General features: G+C 41.1%; 1 protein-coding gene across 2 annotated transcripts in view; it reads left to right on the forward strand.

The window, feature by feature from the left end:
* Window positions 1–12,964, forward strand: part of LOC105024603 (fibroblast growth factor 11) — an 83,349-nt gene that overhangs the window by 67,949 nt on the left and 2,436 nt on the right. For both annotated transcript variants that reach the window (XM_010894648.3, XM_034293427.1), the window contains one exon: window positions 12,639–12,837. In XM_010894648.3, the coding sequence (XP_010892950.2) occupies window positions 12,639–12,837 (199 nt within the window). The remainder of the gene's footprint in view (window positions 1–12,638; window positions 12,838–12,964) is intronic.

Raw genomic sequence — 12,964 nt, forward strand, 5'->3', positions numbered from 1 at the left:
AAGGCTTTTCTCTGACCTTTTCGTCAAAGAATCTCTGATGCCATAAAGCTTCTGCACGTGGATTTTGTTCTCTATGCTCGTTACGTAGGTGGGTGCTGCTCGCTCTCCTCCTTCCTTCACCGTTCTGTTTTCACTCACGATTTTCTGATCGCCACGATGACGTCTCCGAACAGCAGGAATAAAAACCCTGCAGCTTCTTTAACACAACGGTCTGTCAGCCTCCTTAGCCAGGTTAAAAAAAAATTATACATTAATTTGCTACTTAGACTGCCTGTATGTGGCTTGCTTGTGTTTGAAATAGCCCACTGTTACATCATGTCAAAGTGTGTCGAGTCCTAGACTAAGACATCACCACAGGGTCTGGAGAGGATGGAGTGGAGGCGGCAGCTGAGTCAGCAGCAGCTAGGGAAAGAATGTACATCCGTAGACCTTAGTGTGTAGTCTGGAGAATCTGTAGACCTTAGTGTGTAGTCTGGAGAATCTGTAGACCTTAGTGTGTAGTCTGGAGAATCTGTAGACCTTAGTGTGTAGTCTGGAGAATCTGTAGACCTTAGTGTGTAGTCTGGAGAATCTGTAGACCTTAGTGTGTAGTCTGGAGAATCAGTAGACCTTAGTGTGTAGTCTGGAGAATCTGTAGACCTTAGTGTGTAGTCTGGAGAATCTGTAGACCTTAGTGTGTAGTCTGGAGAATATGTAGACCTTAGTGTGTAGTCTGGAGAATCAGTAGACCTTAGTGTGTAGTCTGGAGAATCTCTAGACCTTAGTGTGTAGTCTGGAGAATCAGTAGACCTTAGTGTGTAGTCTGGAGAATCACTAGACCTTAGTGTGTAGTCTGGAGAATCTGTAGACCTTAGTGTGTAGTCTGGAGAATCTCTAGACCTTAGTGTGTAGTCTGGAGAATCAGTAGACCTTAGTGTGTAGTCTGGAGAATCTGTAGACCATAGTGTGTAGTCTGGAGAATCTGTAGACCTTAGTGTGTAGTCTGGAGAATCTGTAGACCTTAGTGTGTAGTCTGGAGAATCTGTAGACCTTAGTGTGTAGTCTGGAGAATCTGTAGACCTTAGTGTGTAGTCTGGAGAATCTGTAGACCTTAGTGTGTAGTCTGGAGAATCTGTAGACCTTAGTGTGTAGTCTGGAGAATCTGTAGACCATAGTGTGTAGTCTGGAGAATCAGTAGACCATAGTGTGTAGTCTGGAGAATCTGTAGACCTTAGTGTGTAGTCTGGAGAATCTGTAGACCTTAGTGTGTAGTCTGGAGAATCAGTAGACCTTAGTGTGTAGTCTTGAGAAGACTTGAGCAAAGCTGGAACCACATCCATTACCTTTTAAGAATGCATACTGTGACACACACATGCACGCCCACACAACACACACACACACTGTGACTTACTGGACACACAATCACACACACAATATATGAGACAGGCCCACAGAGGCCTAGTTCTGCTCTGATGCGTAACCTATTTGTGACGGCTTGCTGTCAGACACACCAGTAAGAAGGTGCTTGTGAGGACGGATTCATAATGTTTAAAACATTTAGGAAAGGAGTCTTTTCTGCTGAGTGACTGTTGGTGTGTGTGTGTGTGTGTGTCTGCACGCACGCATGCGCCTGTGCATGAGAGCAGATGCGTGTGTTGGTTGTAATAGCTGGGGACAGAGTGGGGTGTCAGCCCAGCAGGGTGCATGACACTGCAGACAAGTGTTATCACCGCGGACATAGAAGCTCATCACTGTCAGTCTGAGAGGAAGAGCTGAGTGACAGCATGAGACACAGAGGACACCGCCACTGGGGAGAAACCACTGCAGGGATTTCTCTCTCTCACTCTCATTTCGACTGTCCCTGTCTCTACTATCATATCCCCCCTTTCTCTCTCTCCCTCTGTCTCCCTCTCTCTCTCCCTCTGTCTCCCTCTCTCTCTCCCTCTCTCTCCCTCTGTCTCCCTCTCTCTCCCTCTGTCTACCTCTCTCTCCCTGTCTCCCTCTCTCTCTCCCTCTCTCTCCCTCTGTCTCCCTCTCTCTCCCTCTGTCTCCCTCTCTCTCTCCCTCTGTCTCCCTCTCTCTCTCCCTCTGTCTCCCTCTCTCTCCCTCTCTCTGACTTCTTTGTCCTCGTCTATTCAAGTCAGCTGTGCGTTGCAGTGAAAGTCTTGTCAAGCTAGTGAAGTTCATGCGGAGCCCCGGAGAGCAATAAGGAGCTAATGACAGGGGGAACTCCACGTCACTGCCTCGTTGTTTCAGCCACCAGCCTGATAACCTGTAGGAGACTCCATGAAAATGGCTTCCTTCCTGGTAAAAATAGTGCACAGCTCTGTCCTGACCCATTTCATCATCTGCTCTGGAAATCCCTCCTGGGCCATCAGGGTGTGTGTGTGTGTGTGTGTGTGTGTGTGCGTGGTCGCCCAGGCACATCTAGCGTGTGAGACAGGGAAGATAAAGGGTTGGTGGGTGGAAGGTGGCACAAATGCGAGATGGTAAATTTCACAGACGCAGTTTCCTTGCATGCCAATCAGGCCTCTGAAACGAACCGTGATGATTGCCTGTGTAATGGAGACATTGCTGTGTCTGTGTCCACTAAACCTTGGATTCTGATGTTCTGTGCGGAGCGTTTGTGTGTGTCTATGAAGTGGCTGGTGTGTGTGGGCAGGTGTTACACACACCGCAGTGCATTATGGAGTGGATAATCGAGTCGGCGTCTGTGCTTGTGCTTGTATCAGTAATTGTTATCGGGTGCATTTAATTGGCCGTGAGGTTATACATGTAAATCACTGTGATATGGGGCGCCGGGCACGTGCACACGTCCGTGCGTCTGCGTGACAGAGTGGGACAGAGGGGGGAGGACTTTCATGAAGAATGGCTGTGACGTCCATTGTTGACGGTGGTATTAAGATGCAGGACAACACGTCCAGCCGGACGGCATCACCTCCATCACAATGGGAAGAGAGAACACAGGGGGCTGGGGGGGGGGGGGGAAGAGAAGCTGAGTAACGGGGCAACACGCCAGGGGAAGAGCACTGAGGGAGGAGGTAGAGAGAAATACAATGATACAGACAGAGAGACAGTATGTTGCCAGCCAGGCAATTTAGGGCACTTAGGACAAGTAAAACTGTGTAATTAGCTCAACACCTAAGCTCTCTGCTCAGATAGTACTAAGTAAGAGATTTAGACTTGGCTACGGTACCACTGACATCTGTTGTTTTAGTCTTTCTGATAGGCTCGGCTAAATTACACAGCTGTGATACATTTGTGAAAACAAAGCTCTTCGCTCACCAACACACACACACACACACACACACACATTTAGATATACACGTAGGTCAAATGACACACTGAGAGACATCACAAGAACACTGTCTATCTCTGGATTCCTGCTCTCCCATATGAGGGTAATGAAAGGAGGGCGACAGGCCGAGTCACAGAGGGACAACGTGTGATCAATACTGTCTGCGGAGGTTGGAGCTGCCACTACCTGCCCGTCGCATCACTGGAGACTGTTAACCTGCCGGTCAAGCCGGAGAGGGCTGTACGGCAGGCAGTAGACCTCACTACACATCACCTCCCGCCTCTAGCTGTCACACATCATAACATCCACCATTAGTGCAGGCCCGTGTGGTTCTGGGGCCGGGTGGCCTCATCCTCTGTTAACCCCTGTTATTAAGAGAAGGCCATGCCTTATTGACTTATATAACAGGTCACAGAACAGCTGCACCTGCGTGGGGAAAAAAAACATCAACATGTGGTATTGTCCCTCAACACGCTCCCAAATCCATATACACTCGGACACAAGCATACTCACCCTCCCTTCCTCTCTCTCTCTCTCTCTCTCTCTCACTCACACACACACACACACACATTCACGTTATGATTTGAGGGGGGTTCATGCAACGCCATGGAAATATGGCTGGATTACTGCAGCTAGGCAGATTTGACAGTATCTCTTAGATTACCTAGGGAGTGCTGTGGATGGTGAACAGACTCCAGAAGGGCAGCTGAACATCTTACTACGACCCCTGCTGGCAATACAGAGCACTACATCAAGGAATCGACCTCATGGATGTGAAGGATTTGTCGTAACCTTTAGTGAATCACTCGACTGCAAGGCATGCCTCGAAATGAAGTCAAAGCAAGTATGTGGGAATTTTGGTACACCTGAAAAGTCTTCATGTTTTTCTGTGTGACATATTTGAGATGGTGCAAATATTGATAACAAGAAATTGCAATTTAATTCAAACAGAAACCATAAACGTTGTCTCTTGTCACGAGGAAATGTATTCATCAATCCTTTCACAACACAGTATTTTGTCAATATCACAATGTTTTCTCAATTCATGTATTGAGGGGAAAAACACTTTTGAAGTGAGCTTCATAAACATTGATTTATTAATATTTTTTGGGGTTGCCACCAAGCTCCACAATCCTCTAAAAAAACAAAACGAATGGTGACTTGAAAAACATGAATAGAACTGTAAGTCTGACAACACGCGATGAGCGGTCTGAACCCTGTTAGGACACGTCGTGACGTGGGAGTGGACACAGTGAGGCATGTACTTTTGCTTCTAATTTTTGCAATATATATTGTAATGAGAATTATATAATATTACACTATGTTAATAGAACGTGCCAAATGTGAACGCGGATGGCATTTCGCTTCAGGGCCAGATCAAGGCCAGACTGCATAGTTGAATGTCCTGGATTATCCTGTGTTGTATTTGTGGAAGGTGGATGGTGATGTTCTATATGACCACATCAGTAATCACGTTCTTGTTTCTTTAAGAGAGGACATGCTCAGCCTCCTAAAGGTGCTCTGTGTTCCATTCTGAACAATGCATGGGAAAATATACATTTTGCAACTTTTATTATATATTTCGCAACTTCCTTATTTGCTTTATGTACAGTCACAAGGTACTGTAGTACAATGCCCACACATACCTGTTTTCTCTCAGGAGTGTTTGAATGATAGGAGCCACAGCAGTACTAATCCAACTGATAAACATTTAATGGCAATTGAGCACATTACATGAATTTGACAAGATGACAAATTGAACTGAAATTTTAGCTGTGTCGTTTTTTTTAAGTGTGTTTGAGAAAATGTTTTTTTGCATTTTTGGGATTTCTGTGCAAACAATCAAAAAAGTATTCTTAGTTTAGTTTCCTTTCTCTAGGGTTTATTTGGCTGTATTAACTGTTTTGAAAACATGGCCCTTGGTTTGGAAAGTTGTGTTTGTAGTGTTTGGGGAAAAGGGAGTTATGTGGTTTGTAATTTGTGTGAAACCAATGAAAATTTTCTCAACACACTAAAAACAGTCACACACAAGGTGTTGTCGGATCTGAGACTTCAACCTTCAGTTACTTTACTCTAAATCTTATCTAGCACTGCTATTGAATAATATGGAGATTGAGCAGCTTGATGAGACTAAACAAACGGGTGTCACCATAGTTAACTGAATGACCTCTGAACATATAGATTTGTGTTTGCTAGGGTGGGAAGAAATACATGCCCTTGACAAGCATTGCTCTGCTTTCTTGACATCACATTTAACCAAACAAGTCCTTGCAGACCCAAGTTTTATAACACCTGGACTACTGCCAAGTTATATGGTCAAGTACTGCAAAGAAGGACATTGGCAAGCCGCAGTTGGCACAACTTGTTAGCACAGCGAGGACTCAATTGTACACATAGAGAGAATGTAAATTGCATTAATGTCAACCTTTCCTAGATTAGAGTAGAGGAGAGATTGACTCCATCACTTAGTATTTATAAGTGTTGTTGTTTTACCAAACTGCCTGTTTAAACTATTAACACAGTCACCTATCAAAACCACACAAGACATGACACTGGAGGTGTCCATTAACAGTCCATAACCAAGGCTGAGAGGTGCACAGTGCTAAATACATCCGGGACTACTACATGGACCTGTCTGGCTACAAATAAAATCATATAGCAGGAATGGAATGAAAAAAAAAAAACACTTTGAAAGAAAGGTAACTAGGAGGAGACACGCTATTACACATGTTATGTTTGTACTGTGTATTTCATTGGTTATGTATGTATTGTATATTATGTTTGTACTATGTATTTCATTGGTTATGTATGTATTGTATATTATGTTTGTACTGTGTATTTCATTGGTTATGTATGTATTGTATATTGTTTGTACTGTGTATTTCATTGGTTATGTATGTATTGTATATTATGTTTGTACTATGTATTTCATTGGTTATGTATTATATATTATGTTTGTACTGTGTAATTCATTGGTTATGTATTGTATATTATGTTTGTATTGTGTATTTCAATGGTTATGTATGTATTGCATATTATGTTTGTACTGTGTATTTCATTGGTTATGTATGTATTGTATATTATGTTTGTACTGTGTATTTCATTGGTTATGTATGTATTGTATATTATGTTTGTACTGTGTATTTCATTGTTTATGTATGTAATATATATTATGTTTGTACTGTGTATTTCATTGTTTATGTATGTAATATATATTATGTTTGTACTGTGTATTTCATTGTTTATGTATGTATTATATATTGTGTTTGTACTGTGTATTTCATTGTTTGTGTATGTATTATATATTGTGTTTGTACTGTGTATTTCATTGGTTATGTATTGTATATTATGTTTGTACTGTGTATTTCATTGGTTATGTGTTGTATATTATGTTTGTACTATGTATTTCATTGGTTATGTATGTATTATATATTGTTTGTACTATGTATTTCATTGGTTATGTATGTATTATATATTATGTTTGTACTGTGTATTTCATTGGTTATGTATTGTATATTATGTTTGTTCTATGTATTTCATTGGTTATGTGTGTGTTGTATATTATGTTTGTACTGTGTATTTCATTGGTTATGTATTGTATATTATGTTTGTATTGTGTATTTCAATGGTTATGTATGTATTGCATATTATGTTTGTACTGTGTATTTCATTGGTTATGTATGTATTGTATATTATGTTTGTACTGTGTATTTCATTGTTTATGTATGTAATATATATTATGTTTGTACTGTGTATTTCATTGTTTATGTATGTATTATATATTGTGTTTGTACTGTGTATTTCATTGTTTGTGTATGTATTATATATTGTGTTTGTACTGTGTATTTCATTGGTTATGTATGTATTATATATTATGTTTGTACTGTGTATTTCATTGGTTATGTATTGTATATTATGTTTGTTCTATGTATTTCATTGGTTATGTGTGTGTTGTATATTATGTTTGTACTGTGTATTTCATTGGTTATGTATTGTATATTATGTTTGGACTATGTATTTCATTGGTTATGTGTGTGTTGTATATTATGTTTGTACTGTGTATTCCATTGGTTATGTATTGTATATTATGTTTGTACTATGTATTTCATTGGTTATGTATGTATTGTATATTATGTTTGTACTGTGTATTTCATTGGTTATGTATTGTATATCATGTTTGTACTGTGCATTTCATTGGTTATGTATTGTATATCATGTTTGTATTGTGTATTTCATTGGTTATGTATGTATTGTATATTATGTTGTTTGTTTTGATTCATGTTTGGACCCCAGGAAAATTAGCCTTCAGATGGGGATTCTAATTCAAATACACCTACTGACATGGCACCAGCATGCACAGCTAACCAGCTAGAATACTTTCTGCTGTTTACACCATAAGAATCTCTAGATTCAGAAGTTTACATATACAGTAACTTACCTGTTATGAATCTGCATGAATAAACACAAACGCATGCATGACTGATGTTAAGGAAGATGAGACAGTTAACAGTTAATCTGAAAGGCTTTGTTAACATTGTTGCATGTATTGTTGCTGGTGCGCTAACCCCAGGCCTGAGTCCGTGGCCTGTGGTGTTCCAGAAGAGCAGAGTAGCGTAGCGTATGGAGGCGTTAGCAGGTAAACGTCCTGGTTCAGGTAGAATAGATGTAATCAGACACCAGGGCTAAGGGAGAGGAGGAAGCGGAGGAGGGATGGGGGTTGGGACACCATTCTGCATGATAAAGAGTTTCTTTCTGTCCTCAGAATTCTCTGCACGGATGCTGGATATTACTTTTCTCCGCGGTTTTCATTAGAATTCACTCTGGATATGTAGGGAAAGGATGCTGCCCGAGTCAGTCAATAAGTCAGCAGTGAAGGATGAGACTTTTATTTCATTTTATACTTTATTCCAAGCACTCATCTTTAAATGAAAATGTTCCCTACTTCTGCCCTTAAAAACGGTGACCCTCCCTTTCACGTTTGGCACACATTCAGCAATTATTTACTCTGCTGGTTTTAAAGATGGCCTCAAAGTTATGGGCTAAGACTCAAAGATAAGGGCTAATACTCAAAGGTTTGGCCTAATACTCAGTGGTATGGGCTAATACTCAGTGGTATGGGCTAATGTTCAAAGGTATGAGCTAATACTTAGTTGTTGGCTGGTTGTTGGCTGGGTTGGGGGTTACAAGGAAAGCTCAGGAGACAGAAACATTTTGTTGGATGCATCATGAGGAGGAGGTAGGTTTTCACTACACACGTTCCCCATGATTTACTGTATTATTGTAGTGGTAGTATGGTTTGTACAGTTTGGGGGATTATGGCTGGGTACTTTTAGATGTGGACTTGTGGTTTTCGATGAGGGTTATCACCAGGGTCATTTTCAAATTGCAATTTGTCTATGCCCCATTAATAGGTTGTCTATGTGATTGTGGTAGGTTGTCCATATGATCAGTCATATGTTGTCTATGTTATCAGTGATATATTATCTATGTGATCAGTGATATATTATCTATGTGATCAGTCATATGTTGTCTATGTGATCAGTCATATGTTGTCTATGTGATCAGTCATATGTTGTCTATGTGATCAGTGATATATTGTCTATGTGATCAGTGATATATTGTCTATGTGATCAGTCATATGTTGTTTATGTGATCAGTCATATGTTGTCTATGTGATCAGTCATATGTTGTCTTTGTGACCAGTGATTGGTTGTCTTTGTGACCAGGGATTGGTTGTCTTTGTGACCAGGGATAGATTATTCTCATCTGAGTACCAGTTTCTTTAGCTAACATTCTTGCCACTCCTTGTAATTGTCATGGACTTGTCTTTATGCAATTCTAAAATAGAAATTTAACAACATCATGAATAAAGATTTACTGTAAATACTTGTTCAGCAAGTTGTATTTTTGGCTTTAAATTAATGAATGCTAAGGCGCCTTTTTTCATTGGAATTGCTGTACATATTTAGTTTGAGTATACAACTTTGGGCAGATTTGTTTTGTCTGGAAAAACAAAACACGGATGCTTAGAAATCGGATTCCAATGTGTTCTGTTGAGAGATGGAAATGATTTCTAATATTTGCATAGATGTTGTGATTGCAGCATATTTGTCAGGGTTATCCAAACAGCATCAAATAATCATTACTCCTTGAGCTTATTCATGAAATAATGTTCATATAGACTGAAGAAAAGACTGTGGCTGGGAATACAGAGAGTGGAATGTGAGCAAAATAAACAGGGACTCAGGCCAGGTTGTCTGGCCGGTTGGGAATCCAGAGAATGAGTGGTGTGTTACAGGGATACAGAGGTCAGTGGTGTGTTATAGGGATACAGAGGTCAGTGGTGTGTTACAGGGATACAGAGGTCAGTGGTGTGTTACAGGGATACAGAGGTCAGTGGTGTGTTATAGGGATACAGAGGTCAGTGGTGTGTTACAGGGATACAGAGGTCAGTGGTGTGTTATAGGGATACAGAGGTCAGTGGTGTGTTACAGGGATACAGAGGTCAGTGGTGTGTTACAGGGATACAGAGGTCAGTGGTGTGTTATAGGGATACAGAGGTCTGTGGTGTGTTATCGGGATACAGAGGTCAGTGGTAGGGAGGTCTTGGGATGTTGGGGTATGTTTCCATTGTCTTCCCATCTTAGTCCCTCTGGCTCTCTATCCTCCCTTTATCCTCCATTGTCTCTATGTCCCTTTATCCTTCTCTGTCTTTGTCTCTTTATCCTCCTCTGTTTTTATGTCTCTCTCTCTTTCTGCACCTTGCTCTTTCTTTAGACCTCTCAGTCTGATTCTCTCTGTCTCACTCACTCTATTTCTCTTAGCTCTTTTTGTCTCATTCCATCCCCACTCTCCTTCCCTAACCAGCCTGATTAATAATAGATGAAGCAGATCATCTATCGATCTACTCCTGTGTGTGTGAGAGCAGTTTAAGATATCGGACCTGTCAGAGGATTTATAAATAACTCTGCTGTGGGAGCTGAGGGCGGAATGCACCTGCAGGTAACTGGCTTGAGTGATCCAGTGGTATGATAGAGAATAGGGGTGGGTATGGGGGCAGGGCAAGAAGGGTATGGGGCGAGGAGTGGTGTGAGTGGTGGGTATGGTGGGGGGTGTTGGGTATGGGGGTAGGGCAAGGAAGGGTATGAGGGCTGGGTGGTGGGTATGGGGGGGGTGTTGGGTATGGGGGCAGGGCAGGGAAGGGTATGAGGGCTGGGTGGTGGGTATGGGGGCAGGGCAGGGAAGGGTGTGAGTGCTGGGCGGTGGTTACGCAACACGTGGCAGGCTTTCCCTAACGTGAGTACGGCACCATGAAGGTGAGAGGAGATGGCGTGTAAATGTGTTTCCATGGAGCTCAGACGTCCATTATGAGTCCCCTCCTGACTCCTTAATGCCTTTTTGATTGCCCGCTCGTCCTCCCCCAACCCTCCTCCTCTGTCTCCCTCAGTTTCCGCGAGTCTCCCCATGTCCCAGCGAAACCCTCCAGTCAGCTGTTTCTGCTCTGCTGCGCCTAGTAAATCAATGGTGCAGATTGGGTTTGCTCTCAGACAAGGGAAGGACCCTGACGGTGACTAAGAGAGATGTATACCTGTCCTTAGTGGTTACAATCATCAGGCAACATTATGCCGGTTCTTAGTCCTGGAGGTGGGGAGGCTGAAAAGTGCTGTGGAGTCTGGGGAGACATGCCAACGGGGCTTTTAACAGTTGGAGAAGCTCCAGTTTTGCGTGGTTCCCTTTCTGTATTACCGTGTGTGAAGGCTGTGCATTTTGAATTTGGAGGTTGAAATGAACTTCCACCTCAATGATTTGTTCAGCCTCTGTACTTTGATGTACTTCTAATGTAACTGCATTTGTGTGCATCGGACACATGTTCTTGGCAAACTGTGTGTGTGTGTATTCACAGGTGTGTGTAAATATTGTGTTTATGTGGGAGAGTTCTGTCTTTCACTGCACCTCAGGGGCTGTTATAAGTTTAACTGTGTACTGTACCTCTCACGCTATCATGTAGTCCTTTACTATGAGTGCAATCTTTCCACGCTGTTTTCCCCAAAGACCAGGAGGTTCTCACTTTTATAAAAAACATGAATGCACGAAGAATCCCTTCCTTTCCTTTTAGATACATCTTGTTTAATTGATGTTTTTCATTTAGCTTGTGTGCTGTTACTGTATGTCTGAGCACATGCTATGCATACATTTGTAGTAATACATCAAAATGATCTATACTGACCCTTAAATTAACATAAATACAAGTATCTTAATTATTATTATTTTATCTTAGGTGAAAATCAGTGCGTTCTCAAGCTTTTGGGTATTGTTCTATACATTGTCTCAAGCTTCCAAATTGCACCAAGAGATGGATTTTGATTGATTTATTGAATTGACATTGTGTTGATGAAACTTAATGTCAAGGAAATAAACAAAACAAAAATGTTACAATAAACAAATTGAGTGCATTTTTACAATTAAATGCTAAACTAGCAATGACAGCAGATAAGAGTTTTCACCTTGTTGTGCTACTCAAACATTTATATTTCTCCCCAGACTGTGAAATTAAATTTAGCAAAGTCAACAACTCCCTTTCATAGGAACAAAAAAAACCCTGAAGTTTGTATTCTTTCTGTAGCCAGAACACTTCAGCTTTGCTCGAAACGATTGACCAAATAGAACATGTCTATAGTCCTCATATACTGGTAAACAAAACAGAAATGGACTTTACTTTCCATTTCACAAAGATCACTCATCTTTCCTCTTCAGGGACTCATAGATGTTGGGGACTGAACCTCTCATTTCTGCTGCTAGAGGGAGGGGGCCTGCACAAATACCAACTCTTGCTTCGTTGTTAGGTTAAATTTAAGGCACAGATTTGTGTTGGCAATGGGAATGTTACCTTGGGAAAATCTAATTTGACTTCTGAACCTATAACACTGAGGGTAACAAGTGACTATTAGCTACAGTTGTTTGTTTTGAAGAAGCAGTTTGGGAAATGAGCCAATAACAAAAAAATGTTTTAACTTTTTTAGGCTTACACATCCATGTTGGGCTAGATGTGGTGTGATGTTGTTCATGTATGCATCATCTATCAATAGAATCCCTATTCAACACCTCATGTAAAGATATTCTGTCGAATGACATTTTCATCAAAGTAAACATACTTTCTTAAAAATTGTCTTATGGACCGTCTTACTGAAATTAAACTAATCTGAATTCATAATTATAATAATAATAAAGTATGAAATTAAAATGACAACTACAATTACTGTATTCATAAAAGTCTTTGCGTTTCTGGGTTGACTTAAAGGGTGTTACAGTCCCTCTCATGATGTTTGTTAATGACAATCTCTGTCTTCATCCTTCTCTACAGGAACACTTCACTGAAGAGTGTAAGTTCAAGGAGAGCGTGTTTGAGAACTACTATGTGACATACTCCTCCATGCTGTACCGTCAGAGCCAGTCGGGGCGCTCCTGGTATATCGGTATCAACCGCGACGGACAGGTCATGAAGGGCAACCGGGTTAAGAAGACCAAAGGAGCTGCACACTTCCTGCCTAAAGTTATAGAAGGTTGGTCAATTCCTGACTAAAGTTATAGAATATTTGTCAATTCCTGACTAAAGTTATAGAATATTGGTCAATTCCTGACTAAAGTTTTAGAAGGTTGGTTACTTCCTGCCTAAAGTAATAGATGGTT

The sequence above is a fragment of the Esox lucius genome, chromosome 7 (assembly GCF_011004845.1).
Source record: "Esox lucius isolate fEsoLuc1 chromosome 7, fEsoLuc1.pri, whole genome shotgun sequence".
In the NCBI taxonomy this organism is placed as follows: Eukaryota; Metazoa; Chordata; class Actinopteri; order Esociformes; family Esocidae; genus Esox; species Esox lucius.